Genomic DNA, 17,594 nt, shown 5'->3' on the forward strand with positions numbered 1-17,594 from the left:
AAGCGAAAGTTTTCGTTTTGTTTTCATTCCTACTTGACACGGGTGCTTGTATCTTTTCTGTATATATTTTAATCCGTGTGGCGATGTGCCGGCTATAAAGACGTCTGTGATGAATTTATCAATCTTAAAATGATATGCCGGCTTAATCTTTTGGAATTGGATAGTGTGTATGCGTATTCGTTCATAGGGATGAGTGTACGTGTGTGTAGGAGCCTGTGTTAAAATAAAAGACTTATTAGAAACTGTCATGAATGCAAACAAGTGTGTGAGACTGTGACCGTGCCAGCCATCGGCGTTCCTCCCCCCCGCCGCCGAAATAGAAATCACGCCCTAGCTCCAAGGCAATGGCGCCACCGCCGCTAGCCACGGCGGCGGCGGACGAGGAGTTCTTGGAGGTGCGCTGCGCGGGGTGCGAGGAGACGTTGGAGGTGGAGCGGGGGCTGACGGAGTTCGTTTGCCCCGACTGCGGCACGGCGCAGTCGCTCCCTCCGGAGCTCATGCCGCCGGCCCGGCGGAGGGCGCTGCCCCTGCCGCGACGCGCCGCGGACGCGCGCGGGGCCAGGCTTCCGTGCGGCGCCTGCGGCGAGCTCCTCAGCGTGCCGGTCGGGCTATCGCGCTGCGCCTGCCCACTCTGCGGCGCCCAGCTGGCCGTCGACTCCGCGCGCCTGCGGAACTACATCCTCTCCTCCGCCGAGGCGGCCGTCGTGCCGCTCGCCGCCGCATCTGTCCCACCGATTGTTGCTGCTCGGGAGGTATATATATACTTGTCGATTATGTTGGGTTGTGGATTTTGGTATTGCACAGTCGAAAAAATTGCAATTCAATTGGAATCTATTATCATCTTCATTTCATGATTTCATATACTCTGTACTGTGTCTAGCTCGGTTGGTCGGAGATCTGGATGACCCATCGACCTTTTTTCCCTAAATAGGGCACACCTTTCTTTTCCTGTGATGCAGAAATGGCAAGAGCGTCCTAGTTATGCAATGCGCGCAGGGCTACCACGAGCAGAACCTGATGAACAACAGGGGTATACTGATCATATGATTGATGGAGAACAAATACATGTGACAAATGAGACCGTTGCAAATAATAGCCTTCAGAGAAATCGACCACCCCTTGGCCGTCGTATTGTAGGCAACGAGGAGAGACAAGCTTTGCCTCTAAATGAGGTCAGAGATCATGTAAATGATCAGCACCCTAGTTACACTATGCAGCCAAAGCGAGCGAAGCTGGCACGCTTGCATAGAGTCACTCATTCAGAGGAGATGCAGGATGGACTTCTCAGCCATGAAGTTTATGGAGAGGCGGGACATAGTGAACTGATAGATGAGGCTACTGCAACTCATAAAAACCAGAGAGTCGGATGCTCCGTTAGCCCCCAAACTGTAAGTATAGGGGAGAGGCATATGGAGACTCCTGCTCAGATCATACAGCAGGTGCACAAACAGCCTTTTCATGATGCGGTGGTTCATGCAGAAGGCAGTCAGTTATACTGTCTGGATCTTGATGGGGTGGTTCATCCACCTGTCGACCAAGCAGAACATGGAGAAGAGGCATCTCCTGAGATGATCAATAAAACAGTTTTGAGGGAGAGCATTCGGCCAACTGGATGCGCTGTTGAACCCAACTCTGTTAATGTAGAGAAGAGAAAGGCATCGGCCACAAATCAGGCAATTCATGAGTGTCTCAATCCTGCAACTAATAGAGAAGCCATGTGCTCTCTTCCTATAAAGGAGACTACTGCATCATGTAGTAGCAAGCAGAAAAAATCAAAGTTAGCTAATGCTAAGACTATTGGCAAGAAGAGACATATAGAACCACTGAACCACATTATACAGCAGGCAGAAGGACAGACCTCTGATAGCGGTAGTCATGGAATCCAGGTCGACTTTGAGCGTCAAAGTAAGGCTAATGAGAGGCCTGGCAACAGCTCGACTCTTAAGGAGCGGGAACAGGTTGCGCCTCCAAATAAGATGGCTGATCTAAAACAGAAAAATGTACGCACTAATGATGAAACCCAGAAGGGGCAGATTGAAGTTAATGTTTCCAAGCAGACTACTGGTTGGACTCAGAAGAAGAATAGAAAAGGCTCAATAGCTTCATCAAGTGCAGGGCTTCTGCTTAGACGTAGTAAACGTTTGGCCAAAGATTCAGCTGCTGCTATAGAAAATGAACCTCTAGAAAGTGACCCTGGTGACCTGCAGGATTTTGGTCCTAATGTCCAAGTGCCAGCAGATGCTATGAATAACGAATCAATTGACTGGGAGCCTCTTCAGCAGTGTCCTGCCTCTCCAGATTGTGAAGTGTCAATTGCCATGACAGACACTGAATCTGTAGAAAGTGAGAACGATGATGCTGTATCTCCAGATGAAAGCATGTCTGATCCTGACTATCCGGACACTGATAGAATGAGCGCTGGTCTTTACCCTAGCACACCGTCTGCGCATAAGTTGCCTCAAGAAATCTCTGATGAACTAGATGACCTTGATTTAACAAGAACTCCTTCAAATACTGATATGTCTGAACCTGAGCATTTCGCGCGGAATTATTGTCGGTTATTACCTCTAGAGGTCAGAAGGGCCCTTGCCAAGAAGAAATATAATGCGTTTCATGACCGTCTGCTGCCTGAGGGTTCCAATAAGGTATTCCTGCACGATATAACTGATTCTGAGGAGCAGCAACAAGGTAAAAAGGGACACAAAGCAGGAGGTAATCTTTGTGTCAAAATGTGGACCTTGCCTGAGGGTGTACGGGTGCCAATCTCCTTGAACACTTCGGGCCTGCCAATTGGAGAAAATGCAAACATGTTGATTAACTTTCTAGGCGCACTAGCACGAGATGGAATATTGGCACCTCTCACGTATATAAGTTGGAAAAATATTCCAAAGGAGAACAAGGATGTTATGTGGCACATTGTTAAGGTATTCATTGCTAATGTTGGTCTTTTCCCTGCCTGTTAACTTTTTTCACACTCCTTGTTCTTCGGTATAGCTTAAATTTGATGTTGATCGACCTCACGAGTTGTCGGTCCTGAGGTCAATAAGAAACAAGTGGCGGGTTTGGAAATCTTATTTAAAACGGAAACACTATGATTCTCATACAACCGAAGAGGAACGCCTTGCTGATCGAGATCCTCGTGTCACAAAAGAACAATGGCGAGTCCTTGTTGCATATTGGAATACCGAAAAGGCAAAGGTAGTGCTGTGCATTCTCTTTCATTTGTTTCAACAATGTACTACTACCTCCATTTCAAAATAGATGCCCTTTTTGCCTCCATTTTTTCTCAAAATACTTGTACTTCTACACTTCCAATGCAATTTAAGTCATTGTGTTTCTACTTTGCCCTTAATCAATGTCAGCAGAAAAGAGATAGTTAACTCCTCTTGTGCTTGCATACCTTGCTTTGGTGGAAAAATGGTAATTAATGGAGGAAAAAAGATATGGGCAATATAGACATTTCACCAAAACTTAATTCTTTGCCCAACTCTGAAAAGACATCTATTTTGAAACGGGAGGGAGTAAACATTTTGGATAATTTGGATGATTGATATATGCTTTTAAACACAGGCCAGAAGTGCTGCATCTAAAGCTTCTCGAGCCAAATCAACCTATATCAATAAAACCGGATCCAAGAGCTTTGCGCGGATGCGTCAGGAAGAGGTCTCTTATTTATTTGTTTTCTATCTGGATGATTTATTCATACATTACTTGAATGAAAAAACAATCTGCCCTTGCTCACTGTGCAGTCACGATCTGGTGACCCATCTCTTGAGAGTCCAGAAGGCTCAGGAGACGGCTATGCACCTGCCATCGGTGCAAACAGGAGGGTTAGTGCACGCAGGCATACACCTGGGCCCTCCCCCAAAGACCTGCAGGAAAGGTCAGACACGCAAGCTGCGAGGGCCAAACGAAAGGCTGGAGATGAAGTCTCCACACTGAGAAATAAGGTGGTAGTAACAGAGGAAAGTCGCCCGAAGAACTCCCAGGAAAGTGCAGTCTTGGAATCTGCGAGGGATAAAAGAAGGGCTGAAGATGAGGCAGCCGCTCTAAGGAAGAAGGTGATAGCGATGGAGGAAAGTCAGAGAAAGCTTCAGGAGGACTTGGCAAGAGTGACGAATGCAATGAGTGCTATGCAGAAGATGATGGCAACTGATGGCTTACCAAATCGAAATGGGTGAACCAGCAATGCTACCAAGTTTCCAACAGGTAATATCATTTCAGTAGACTGATTTGGCTGTGGGAGATATGTAGCTGCTATTGACTTGTGACCATGTATCTGAACCCGGGCTTTTCTTGTTACATGCCATGCCAGGAACGAAATGAAGCGAGCTTTGATGATGTTTTGCAGCTGTAAATTGTTTACTCATGGCTATGTCACCCTTCCCCGCATAATGAACTGACTCAGTGAGATGGTAATGCCATCTGAAATGCGCAAATATGCCTCCTTGAGAGCCGAGATGTGAAATTAAAAAAATAACTTTTTTTTCAAGAGTATGCCATTTACTGAAAGCAGCGAAATGGCACCTGAGCTCACGTGCTCCTGTGGTAAACAGTATAATAATAATAATTAAATGTCAAAAAATCCTGGAATAAATGGTATGCACATGACTGTTGTAGTTTCTATATGCCTGTAGATTTTATGCGTAAAAGAGCATTTGTTAGCTCTAAATGAATAAATTTTGTGGTGTAAACCAGCAACATTTTATAGCACTGAACATCTCTTTTTGCACCCGGCGCAAAAATAATCCTTTCTATGAAATTTACAAGCATAAAAAGGACTCAAGAGTCAAAAACTCTACATGCATCGGTGTTTCTTTCCCCAAAAAGCACATTCAACGTTTCTTTTTTCACTCTGCACCTTTTGAATTATTGGGCATTTATTTTCTTTGACTTATTCTTGTTTTGCAGATTGGACCTGATTGGCTGATTCTTGGAGTACATAGCTGCAATTGTTTCCGCCTTCTAGCTCTCCGATCCTGCAATCGTATCTATGGATCCTAGTTTTAGATGTGCAATCTCTTGTCATGCTTTTTCTGTCGTCGTAAGAGGGTAACTAGTTATTCATCCTGATATGTAGGACTGAGAACTTAAGCTTGTTTTGCCTATGTATATGTGATGACAATGGGATGTTACCCGAATTTTAGCAAATCTTACCGATGTTGGCAAGAAATTTCGTTCAACCTTCACAGTATGTTGCTGAAATGACATCACGGCATTTCTTCAGTTGCCAGCCATATCCTAGTTAAAAAATTTAACAGAGGGAATTATTAATGCCATAGCCTATTTCTATATGCCTGCATTATCTAAGTTGAGATTGCGACGTATGTTAACGAGATGATTTCTAAAACACCAGTGTAAGATTTTGAGAACACCTTAACTGTATCTGCATTTTATCTTCAAGTTTTATGATGTACAGTACTAAACTACATCACACTTCTAATATTTGCTCGCAGGTAGAAGTGGAAGTTCACATTAAGAATGAATCCTCTCACGTCCTAAGGCCAACAGTGATTCGTCCTCTGACAGCAAGGTAACACGATGCTATTTTATTTAGGAACACATGCTTCTGTGCTAATTTACAGCCGCAGCGTAACACAACCCTTCTATATCATGTATGTAGAGGAAATAGCGTATGTTGTATATATATTGTTGAACTTCTGCAAAGGTATGAGACGTGGAGTTCCTGCTCTCGAGTTCAAATGCACCCAACTCTTACATGCTCCCGTGTTATCAATTAAAAAAATTCAAATTTAAGATTTTCAAAAACCTCAAAAAACATTCGTGAATTTTTACAACACTAGCAAAAGAGCCCGTGCGTTGCAATGGGAGAGAAAACATAACACACGCTCTTAACTCAACAACCATCACTCAAGACCACAATAGGTCCATCTCCTTTATTTTTGCGAGGCATCATATTTGTGTTGCCGCTTATCCTCCTTCTCACCCTCGCCGGCGATGGCCTCGGTGTTCACACAAAACAACAAAAAAAAGTGTGTTGAATATGGTTAATCTTAAAGCGTCTCTCTCTCTCTCTCGCTCGCTTTCTCCCACTCTCGCGATGAGAAATCTGTTGTTTTCCCCTGCGACATTTTTCAGAGGTATGCATGTGTAGTTATCGATGTTTTCTTCTCCGTATATGGTTATAGTGGGGTGTTTATTTGCAATCCGAATCGCCGCCGGTATGAAAAAAACCGGATCTTGCGCTATAAATTATAAGTTTGCTTCCATAACAATATTTTAAAAATATTTAACAAGTAAAATTAACATCATATTTAGATTCCACGCATTTTTCTAATAAAATTTCATATATAATATGTTAAAATCAAAGTTACGGTTTAAAAGATATAGATAATTTAAAAAATCATTTGGTTTGACTCAAATTTATTCCAAAATAATATTTAAAAATACTTAACAGGTAAAAATAATCTCATATTCATATTCTACATATTTTTCTAATCAAATTTCATATATAACATGTTTAAATCGGAGTTACGGTTTAAAAGATATGGATGATTTTAAAAAGCATTTGTTTGACTTAAATATGATCCGTGGATTAATTACCTAAAACATCAGGGGGTTCGAAAAACGTAAAATAACGGTTCGGGTGTGATTTAAATCCGGACGGCGGGTTGGTTTCAAGAAAAGACAGGGACTTTTATATAAAATACGAAAATAACGATTTGTTTTAACTTAAAACAGGCCTGCGGGTTGAATTCTCTGAAATAGAGGGACTTTTCTGAAAAATTCCATGACGGACGAAAGAAACCCAATTTGCTTTATTATTAGGTAAAGATAAAGATATGTGTCCACAACACCTAAAAATTCAAAACCAAACTCAAAATACACATTGAGAAACAAAAATGAGAAGTCCAAATGTGAATAGTATCAGAAAAGACGAATTCAAGCCGTTAGAGATATTCAGTGATGATGCATGATGCGTCCTTGTCTGTTGCATCATGCGTGATACATCATCTAATTCTTTTAGAAGGAAACTAACACAAGACTAACACGGCGCCCTCCACCTCAACGCTTCCTCCCTCCATCTCCTCAACATCTTCCTCCTACTCCGAGGAGCTCGGCTCGGCGCAAGCGGCGATGCCCCGCAACCACCTCCATCGTGATTTGTGCCTGATGGGCGGCGAAGAGCTTGGTGTAGTATGTTGGGCGGCTGCGCACCATGGTATGGATGGCGGGGTGTTCGTTGGTGCTCGCGGGCCGCGTGGGTTGGGGGATAATCCGAAGGAAAATAGGGTGGCGCGCCTAGGGTTTGGCTCTGGCGTGGCGGCGTGCTGCCTTTATAGCCGGGCGGGTCTAATCGGGGCGGCGCGCCGGTGGCTGCACCATGAATACGGCTGAGATGAAGAGAAAGGGATTTGAGGATAATTCATTTCTTTTTGCTCCAATTTATTTGACCCGAATGGGTAAGCTATGAGGGATAACTTTTCAAATATTTGAGGGATTATAGGTTTGGGAGAAGGACTAGTTGGGTTAGTTTCCTAAACGATCTTTTTTTGCGGGAATCCTTCCAATCAATTCATCATCTGTCATAGTACAAGGAACATTAAATATAAGAAATTACATCCAAATTCACAGACCACCTAACGACGACTACAAACACTAAGCGATCCGAAGCCGCATTGCCTTCATCACCCCTCCCTTATAAGTGGTGGAAGAAATTGCTCTTAGACCTCCTTAGCGTTAACCTATCACAAGAACACAACTAATTACGTCAGAACCTGCAGCGGACATATGGTGATTGATGCTTTTGCGCATAGGCAGACGTATTACACGATGACATAGGAAGCGTCCTTGTCTGATGAGTCATGTGCTTGGGACTTCATCTAATTTTTAGAAGTAAACTGACACAAGACTAACAAGTCCAGTTTCTTTTTGACTAAGAGGGCGTAGTTATTAACTTATTATTATACTCCGCGATGGCTCGTCAGCGGTTGATCGGTCACTTGGCCAGCCACTTAATAATAGGAAGTCAGAAGCTCAGGAATTGCTCGGACGCCACCCACTCTCAAATCTCAATGGAGCTACCACCATGGGCGCCCTTCCTCGCCGTCGTACTCGCCACCATTCTCTTCTTGAAGGCCGTCTTCCGCCGCAAAGGCACGTGCAACCTCCCGCCTGGCCCCAAACCATGGCCGATCATCGGCAACCTCAACCTCATCGGCACGCTCCCGCACCGCTCCATCCACGCGCTCTCCAGGCAGTACGGCCCGCTCATGCAGCTCCGTTTCGGGTCCTTCCCCGTCGTCGTCGGCGCCTCAGCCGAGATGGCCAAGCTCTTCCTCAAGACCCACGACGTGGTGTTCACCGACCGGCCCAGGACCGCCGCCGGCAAGTACACCGGCTACGATAACAGCACCATCACATGGTCCCCGTACAACGCGCACTGGCGCCAGGCGCGCAGGGTGTGCCTCGCCGAGCTCTTCAGCGCCAAGCGGCTCGAGTCGTATGCTTACATCCGCCGCGAGGAGATGTGCGCCCTCCTGTGCGGCCTGCACGAGACCTCCGGGCGCGTCGTGCTGCTCAAGGACCACTTGTCGACCTTGAGCCTGAACGTGATCTCGCGCATGGTGCTGGGCAGGAAGTACCTGGAGAAGCAGGCGGTGGGCGAGGATGGCCCGGCGATCATGGCGCCGGAGGAGTTCAAGTGCATGATAGACGAGCTGTTCTTCCTCAACGGCGTGCTCAACATCGGCGACTCCATCCCATGGCTCGACTGGATGGACCTTCAGGGGTACGTCAGGAGGATGAAGAAGCTGAGCAAGAAGTTCGATCAGTTCCTGGAACATGTCTTGGACGACCACAACGAGCGCCGACGCCTCCAGGGTGAGAGCTTCGTGTCACGGGACATGGTTGACGTGCTGCTGGAGATAGCCAGCGACCCAAATCTTGAGGTCAAGCTCCACCGGAATGGCGTCAAAGCGTTCATTCAGGTCAGTCCATCCATCTTTCCGTTATTCAGTATACGAGCCAGAAGAGCAGATTGGAGGCCAGGAAGCTCTCGGAGACCGGGTTACCCCGCTGACCTTTACAGTTAAAACAAAAAAAACTTTACAGTTAGAGAGGTTCCACAAAAATGCATATTAAAGGAACTTATCAGGTTATGAACCATTAATTGCACTAAACTACTTTAATCACATGCAGGACCTCATCGCTGGCGGCACGGAAACCACGGCGATCACGGTGGAGTGGGCCATGTCGCAGATGCTCAAAAAACCCGAGGTGTTCTCCAAGGCCACAGAGGAGCTGGACCGCGTGGTGGGGCGAGAACGATGGGTGACGGAGGACGACATCCCCAACCTTCCCTATGTGGAGGCCATCGTCAAAGAAACCATGCGGATGCACCCGGTGGCACCCATGCTGGCACCCCGTCTGGCCCGTGAGGACGCTTCCGTCGGTGGCTACAACATCCCCGTTGGTACGCGCGTGCTCATCAACGTGTGGTCCATCGGCCGCGACCCGGCAGTGTGGGATTCACCGGAGGAGTTCATACCAGAACGGTTCGTCGGCAGCAAGATCGACATCAAGGGGCATGACTTCGAGCTGCTGCCATTTGGGTCCGGACGGCGGATGTGCCCCGGATATAGTCTGGGACTGAAGGTGATCCATGTGAGCCTCGCCAACCTGCTGCACGGCTTTGTGTGCAAGCTCCCCGATGGCGTGGCGACGGATCAGCTGAGCATGGAGGAGATCTTCGGCCTGTCGACCCCGCGCAAGTTCCCGCTACAGGTCGTTATGAAACCCAAGCTCCAGGGCCACCTCTACGCAAGGGGTCATTAGTGTATTGCTGTCCACTTGTTGTGCTTCCCAAGTCTCTTATTGTGTTCTTGTGTTGCGTACAGTCATGTGGGAAAATAAAAATGGGAAGATTCGATGGATGCTTGTCCATAAGATGCTTGCTAATTAAGGGCATTTAACTTTTATATAATCCTCCCATTTGCATTTGTTTTATCTCGTTTTGATGCTTTCGGTGCAGTGCTTAACACAAAAGGGTGTGGCTAGCTCTAATCTAGATGAGAATCAACTAAGTCTCATCTAACTTCTACATCATTTGATTATATATGGAGACTTGTATGCGTTTTCCATTTTCTTTTTAATTAATAAAATCTTATAGGTTTTAGATGCGACTTTGTTGAGAATTAGCAAATGAGTCATGAACTCGTTTGGCTTCATTCTGGTAATGAAGCCGGGGAGAGCCTCCTTGTTTAAAAAAATAATAATTACTAGCAAATGTACATAACAGAAAATGTGCCACCTTATTCACACCACTAGGCTAACCGCTGCAGCCAACAAAGACCAATGACTTCCATCGGACCATCACAAACCTTCACTGGTTCCTTCCGTGTTGCTCCTCCTCTCTACCTAGACAACCTTGATCAAGGTGTATTTGTGTGTTCCCATCAAATAAGGCCCGCACGTAGAGGAATAGTCCTATGTTAGTCCGCGTTGCTCAAAATTCCAACTAATCTTTATTACTATATGGAGCATGCTACGTGTCCGCTAGCGGATACTTCTAAAAGATCCGCCGCCTCACCATCTGTTAGATCTGGTGTCACCCAGTGGCCTAGCCTCGTCCTCACCATTGCAAGAGCACATGTTGCACACACCCTTTTGCAACATAGGTGTTGTTGCAGAATTTTTTTCCTTCCTCACTTTTCTGCTATATGAGTGTTGTTGTGGAAGAAACTTTTGCAACATTGATGATGTTGGAGAAAAAAAATCTTCACTTTCCTGCAGCATGAGTGTTGTTGCGGAAGGAACTTTTGCAACATGCAATATAGATGGTCAAGGTTCAAAACTCTATTAAATCTTGCGGTTGGGGATGATGTCAAAATCGAATTTTCTCGACAAAGAGAGCTGGTTCTAATCAACTTTGAAATTCTTCAGTAGCAGCACACAACTGTCGAACTGATCTATCCTCCGAGAGCTTTTGATGTAATATGGCATGGTGAAACAAGTGTCCTTTGTGTATAAGTAGTACTACAGTATTATTTATCACGTAGGATATCGTGAAAGAATTTCAACTCTGATTGTTGGTTAGGAATTGTCGTTCGGTTTCATTCTAACAGTTGTCGTGCTTTATTTAATTTTTTGTATTCGCCTTACGACAGCATCTAAAACCAGCGCCGTACCGATCGTACGCAAAATTTAGCGGATGAAATGCGCCGAGTTAGAACACATGGCCCCCAAACGTGCAGGCCCACCGGCCTGTGGCCCAAAGTCCAGACCCGTCAGCCTATCTGAGTATTTTATTCTCATCTGAACCCCTTAATATGTTATATATATCCCCCTTGATTTTCCTTATGTATAAAGGTGTGATATAAAGGATTTTTATATTTCTTTACAGATGGAGTATCCCTCCATCAAAAATATATTTATGTGCAACTACTTACTCCTGCCTTTCTACTTCCTTTTGTTGATATGCGGGGCATTCGGCAACGGGATCCACGTGCCATGCACCAAATTAGAGTGCACAACTGCACGATAGACTCACCCCGTTCGTAGCGCCGCAGTAATGCCCAATGAGCCGTCAAATCACAAAAAAAATCCACCTTTCCAGCAGTAGCAGTAAGTTGGACGGACAAAGCAGCAATATTTCACTCGGCCTGAATCCCCTTCTCCCTCGTCTGCTTGTTCAGAGAAAACCTTTCCTCAACGATTGCTTAGGGTTTTCTCATGGAGAACCAGGTATGAATTCTTCATCCATCCCTGATAAATCGCAGTCCCTTGGTCGCCGGTAATCCTAGATGGCAACCGCCACCGTTGATGGATTTTTCTTCTTACTGAATCTAGTGTGTTTCTTTTACAGTGCACAAAGTGCAAGGACCCCACAGGTTTTTGCACCCTTGGCGAGACGCCAGACTTGTTTCTTCTCATCCTAACACATGATTTTTAAATGAGCACAGTATGTTTCTAGAATCCTTTTTTCTATCTGGGAGGGTTGGGGTTTTTGAACATGCTGTCGACTAATTTGAAAATTTGGATTGCTATATTTGGATAAAAGGTACTAGTACCATGGTCAACACTGACATGAAAGAGGAAATTATTTCTATATTTGGATAGCAAATAAATTGTGTTCTCATATTATTTTTCCTGCCAGAACACATGTACTCAAGAAGGCCGGCCTTGCCATAACTGAATACATCAGTTTAATGGTCATATTGGATATAAGTTCACAGTTGGGTTCATGAACCAAGAAGATAGCTCCTTTTTTATGTCCAAACTTGGATAAACTTTCTCAAGTGTTACGGACTGAAAGTTGGCACACGAATGTTGATGGAAATAGCAGAACTTGGTCTCATCTTCTCTGTGACCTTCCACCCCGACGTCGTTCCAGTAGTTCATCCATGTTAGTTTTGTATCTGGTTCTTGCATGTTGCCCCGATTACTTTTTAATCCACCTATTCTGTCTAACTAATCACAATTTGACTTTAGAAGTAGCAACAATTTGTGATTCCCTTCTCTCAGGAAGATGCTACTTCTAACTAATATTTCTTATAATTGGTGGCACATGTAGGTTATTACAAAGTGTAGGACACTACTCATTTGTTATTTGATAAGAACTCGACTGTTACTGATGCCACTGAAGTTGACTGGGACGACATCCATCAGTTCCTACACTTTATTGATTGTCTTGAGGTCCTTGTGGGGCGTTTCAATGATGGAAGGCCACATGGGTTATGTGTGCCACTGGTGCATACATTGAACATGTCCAACTATGTCAAAAAACTGATGGTACGAGCTATTTTTTGTTATATATGTTGTTCATAAACTCTTAATTATACATAGTTTTACAGTTGTGATCTTCTTGAAACGGAAACTGCCCAGTTTTATTGTTCCTATACAGATGCATGACCATGGTCGGGTCAGACTTGCGCTTGGTCACAACATGATGTTTATGTCGACCTACTCCATTTCTCTTAGAGGTGAAAAGATACTTATTCATGGGTGGTCTCAAATAAGGAAGGCCCGTCGATCTTGGAGAATAGGACAGAAGGTTATGTTCACGCTTTTCCATGGCTCTGAAGCGAATATCCTATTTATTGACCACATTGCGAGATGAAGCCGCTTTCAGAAAGTTGTGAATGCGCGGGGTGGCGCCTGGGCCTTGTCCTGAGGCTTGGTAACTCACCCTTGGTTAACTGTAGGCAAAGTAGCACTGTTCGAGGTGTGCTTTGTATGGTTGAACCTGTATAAGTACTCATACTGCTTTCAGCTATGGTTGTTAAGTGCCCCTGCTGCTTTTACAGTTTGTCGTGTTTCTTCAGTCGCGTCTTCCTCCAGCCGCCAAAATCAAACCAGCACCGGCGGGGCCACCTGCTCCCGCCTCCCACAGCTGGTTGCGCCTCAGCGCACGCATCGCCGCCCCACTGTCTCCTAAATCGTTAACGCCGACGTCAGCCCCACCCTGTAGCCGAACCAGTCAACTCTTGTACTCTTGTTCACCCGCATTTCACCGTCGCATCTTCCCCGACTCCTGTTTGTTCCTGTCCGAGGCCTCGCCGTCGTCCTCCGCGCGCCTTGGTGCGCTCGCCGCGGCGCCGCCCTCTCGCGTTGTCAACATGGTCAACAAATAAGAGGAATAGGGAGAGGACTGTACATGGAGAGGATGACAGTAGGGACCCACCATGTCCATGGCCATACGCAAGCAAGTTCCTCAGTTTTGTTATATACAAGCAAAAAAGAAATGCTTCCTCCTAGTGGTTGCTGACATCTGGAACCCACGACATTGTCAGCCTATAGTCAATAGACAAGAGAACTTCACAAGAGCGGCTGACACTTGGGACGTAGCTGCTCAAGCAGTATTTTTTTGTTATTGTTGAGACGGAGCAGGGTTTCAACTGGGTTGTGGCCCGTCTAGCCCAGAATTCTATTTTACGTTCACCACATGACCAGCCCAGCTATTTTTTCTTTGTGAAAATGGCTAGCCCAGTTTATTTTTCTGAAGAATACCCAATCCAGGCATACCCAACCCAAGCCTACTTATTTTTCTCCGCCCTGCTGGGCTGCAACTCTTTTAAGACGGCTGCAAATCTTAAAAGTAATATGAAATGGGCTGTAAATATAAAAAACACACGACAAATTGGACTTTCAAATTTCTGAATTTTTTTTTCACATTTTTAGATTCCAATTTCATTCGGTTTTAACCTAATTTAAATATATTTTGAAAGTACTTTAAATCTGGCTCGACATTTCGGTATTAAAAATAGTTTGGACCACACCGAAATATGCGAAATTTCATTTAAATTTTTAACCCTGGCCCTGGCCAACAAAAAGAAAATGGATTGCAATAAATTGCATAAGAAGTTGCAAATGAGCTGTAAATTATTAAAAAAATAGGAAATGGGCTGACTTGTGGGCCTATTAGTCAACAAACGATTCTAGCAGAAGTGACCGTTCGATGTCAATCCAACGACCGTCGTGCTTCTTCAATTTATGATCTTCTTGCTCCAGCCGCCAAATCCAGCGTCGGCGGGACCCTCTGCTCCTGCCTCCCGTGGCCGGTTGTGCTGCCACACAGGCCTCACCGTCCCCTCCTACTCCCACCGCTGGCCAAGCCATCCCTCTACTCACCCACATCCCTACACAGCTATGGCTTCGCCGCCTCCGGGTCATTCCCTTCCTGGGTCTAGCCATTGTCCACCGCGTTTCTGTTCTCGGCTGATACGTCTCCAACGTATCTATAATTTTTGATTGTTCCATGCTATTATATTATCCGTTTTGAATGTTTAATGGGCTTTACTATACACTTTTATATTATTTTTGGGACTAACCTACTAACCCAAGGCCCAGTGCAAATTGCAGTTTTTTTGCCTATTTCAGTGTTTCGCAGAAAAGGAATATCAAACGGAGTCCAAACGGAATGAAACCTTCGGGAGCATGATTTTTGGAACAAACGTGATCCAGAGGACTTGGAGTGGACGTCAAGAAATCAACGAGGAGGCCACGAGGCAGGGAGGGCGCCTGCCCCCTTGGGCGCGCCCCCCACCCTCGTGGGCCCCTCGTGGCTCCATCGACCTACTTGTTCCTCCTATATATACCCATGTACCCCGAAACCAACCAGGAGCACCACGAAACCCTATTTCCACCGCCGCAACCTTCTGTACCCGTGAGATCCCATCTTGGGGCCTTTTCCGGTGCTCTGCCGGAGGGGGAATCGATCATGGAGGGCTTCTACATCAACACCATAGCCTCTCCGATGATGTGTGGGTAGTTTACCACAGACCTTCGGGTCCATAGTTATTAGCTAGATGGCTTCTTCTCTCTCTCCGGATCTCAATACAAAGTTCTCCTTGATCTTCTTGGAGATCTATTTGATATAACTCTTTTTGCGGTGTGTTTGTCGAGATCCGATGAATTGTGGGTTTATGATCAAGATTATCTATGAACAATATTTGAATCTTCTCTGAATTCTTTTATGTATGATTGGTTATCTTTGCAAGTCTCTTCGAATTATCAGTTTGGTTTGGCCTACTAGATTGATCTTTCTTGCAATGGGAGAAGTGCTTAGCTTTGGGTTCAATCTTGCGTTGCTCGATCCCAGTGAAAGAAAGGGAAACGACATGTATTGTATTGTTGCCATCGAGGATAACAAGATGGGGTTTATATCATATTGCTTGAGTTTATCCCTCTACATCATGTCATCTCGCCTAATGCGTTACTCCGTTCTTATGAACTTAATACTCTAGATGCATGCTGGATAGCGGTCGATGTGTGATAACCCACAAGTATAGGGGATCGCAACAGTTTTCGAGGGTAGAGTATTCAACCCAAATTTATTGATTTGACACAAGGGGAGCCAAAGAATATTCTCAAGTATTAGCAGTTGAGTTGTCAATTCAACCACACCTGGATAACTTAGTATCTACAGCAAAGTATTTAGTAGCAAAGTAGTATGGAAGTAACGGTAACGGTGGCAAAAGTAACAGTGATAGTTTTGTAGTGATTGTAACAGTAGCAACGGAAAAGTAAATAAGCGAAGATCAATATGTGAAAAGCTCGTAGGCATTGGATCGGTGATGGAGAATTATGCTGATACATCCATTTTGCATCATGCTTTTATATCGACATTTATTGCATTATGGGCTGTTATTACATGTTATGTCACAATACTTATGCCTATTCTCTCTTATTTTACAAGGTTTACATGAAGAGGGAGAATGCCGGCAGCTGGAATTCTGGGTTGGAAAAGGAGCAAATATTAGATACCTATTCTGCACAGCTCCAAAAGTCCTGAAACTTCACGGAAGTCATTTTTGGAATTAATAAAAAATACTGAGCGAAGAAACTACCAAAGGGGGGCCACACCCGGGCCACGAGGGTAGGAGGCGCGCCCCCTGCCTCATGGGCCCCCCTGGTGGCCCTCTGATGCCCATCTTCTGCTATATGAAGTCTTTCGTCCGAGAAAAAATCATAAGCAAGCTTTCGGGAAGAAACTCCGCCGCCACGAGGCGGAATCTTGGCGGAACCAATCTAGGGCTCCAGCGGAGCTGTTCTGCCGGGGAAACTTCCCTCCGGGAAGGGGAAATCATCGCCATCGTCATCACCAACGATCCTCTCATCGGGAGGGGCTCAATCTCCATCAACATCTTCACCAGCACCATCTCCTCTCAAACCCTAGTTCATCTCTTGTATCCAATCTTTGTCCCAAAGCCTCATATTGGTACCTGCGGGTTGCTAGTAGTGTTGATTACTCCTTGTAGTTGATGCTAGTTGGTTTATTTGGTGGAAGATCATATGTTCAGATCCATTATGCATATTAATACCCCTCTGATTATGAACATGAATATGATTTGTGAGTAGTTATGTTTGTTCCTGAGGACATGGGAGAAGTCTTGCTATTAGTAGTCATGTGAATTTGGTATTCGTTCGATATTTTGATGAGATGTATGTTGTCTTTCCTCTAGTGGTGTTATGTGAATGTCAACCACATGACACTTCATGTTTGGGCCTAGAGGAAGGCATTGGGAAGTAATAAGTAGATGATGGGTTGCTAGAGTGACAGAAGCTTAAACCCTAGTTTATGAGTTGCTTCGTAAGGGGCTGATTTGGATCCATATGTTTCATGCTATGGTTAGGTTTACCTTAATACTTCTTTTGTATATGCGGATGCTTGCAATAGGGGTTAATCATAAGTGGGATGCTTGTCCAAGTAAGGGCAGCACCCAAGCACCGGTCCACTCACATACCAAATTATCAAAGTAACGAACGCGAATCACATGAGTGTGATGAAAACTAGCTTGACGATAATTCCCATGTGTCCTCGGAAGCGCTTTTCTCTATATAAGAGTTTGTCCAGGCTTTTTCTTTGCTACAAAAAGGATTGGGCCACCTTGCTGCACTTTATTTACTTTCACTACTTGTTACTCGTTACAAATTACCTTATCACAAAACTGTTGGAAATATGCCCTAGAGGCAATAATAAATGGTTATTATTATATTTCTTTGTTCATGGTAATTGTCTATTATTCATGCTATAATTGTATTGTCCGGAAATCGTGATACATGTGTGAATACATAGACCACAACCTGTCCCTAGTAAGCCTCTAGTTGACTAGCTCGTTGATCAACAGATA

At 44.9% G+C, this 17,594-nt stretch overlaps 2 protein-coding genes across 3 annotated transcripts; both read left to right on the forward strand.

Annotated features, from left to right (window-relative positions):
- The first annotated feature begins 247 nt into the window (after positions 1 to 247).
- On the forward strand, positions 248 to 5,189 carry LOC109770281 (uncharacterized). 2 transcript variants are annotated; one of them, XR_002234516.4, is made up of 7 exons: positions 248 to 752; positions 960 to 2,924; positions 2,995 to 3,198; positions 3,571 to 3,663; positions 3,750 to 4,209; positions 4,316 to 4,415; positions 4,912 to 5,189. XR_002234516.4 is itself a non-coding variant. In XM_020328986.4 (6 exons), exons 1-5 carry the CDS (start codon positions 345 to 347, stop codon positions 4,179 to 4,181), a joined length of 3,102 nt encoding a protein of 1,033 aa, XP_020184575.1. In that variant the 5' UTR covers positions 248 to 344; the 3' UTR covers positions 4,182 to 4,209; positions 4,912 to 5,189. The 2 variants fall into 2 exon arrangements, 1 of the variants encoding a protein (XP_020184575.1); XM_020328986.4 differs by lacking the exon at positions 4,316 to 4,415.
- Positions 5,190 to 6,513: 1,324 nt separating this feature from the next.
- On the forward strand, positions 6,514 to 10,138 carry LOC109770294 (dimethylnonatriene synthase-like). Its single transcript, XM_020329001.4, has 2 exons — positions 6,514 to 8,951; positions 9,163 to 10,138. The coding sequence occupies exons 1-2, from the start codon at positions 7,938 to 7,940 to the stop codon at positions 9,796 to 9,798; spliced, it is 1,650 nt and encodes a 549-aa protein (XP_020184590.2). The 5' UTR covers positions 6,514 to 7,937; the 3' UTR covers positions 9,799 to 10,138.
- The last annotated feature ends 7,456 nt before the right edge of the window (positions 10,139 to 17,594 follow it).

The sequence above is a fragment of the Aegilops tauschii genome, chromosome 2 (assembly GCF_002575655.3).
Source record: "Aegilops tauschii subsp. strangulata cultivar AL8/78 chromosome 2, Aet v6.0, whole genome shotgun sequence".
NCBI classification, from domain to species: Eukaryota; Viridiplantae; Streptophyta; class Magnoliopsida; order Poales; family Poaceae; genus Aegilops; species Aegilops tauschii.

Bases quoted from the DNA above. Each gene is read 5' to 3' on its own strand.
- LOC109770294 (XM_020329001.4), top strand. From the start codon at position 7,938: ATGGCTCGTCAGCGGTTGATCGGTCACTTGGCCAGCCACTTAATAATA. The intron at 8,952-9,162 runs GTCAGTCCATCC...AATCACATGCAG, and splicing joins GCGTCAAAGCGTTCATTCAG to GACCTCATCGCTGGCGGCAC.
- LOC109770281 (XM_020328986.4), top strand. From the start codon at position 345: ATGGCGCCACCGCCGCTAGCCACGGCGGCGGCGGACGAGGAGTTCTTG. The intron at 753-959 runs GTATATATATAC...CCTGTGATGCAG, and splicing joins CGATTGTTGCTGCTCGGGAG to AAATGGCAAGAGCGTCCTAG. The intron at 3,199-3,570 runs GTAGTGCTGTGC...TTTTAAACACAG, and splicing joins GGAATACCGAAAAGGCAAAG to GCCAGAAGTGCTGCATCTAA.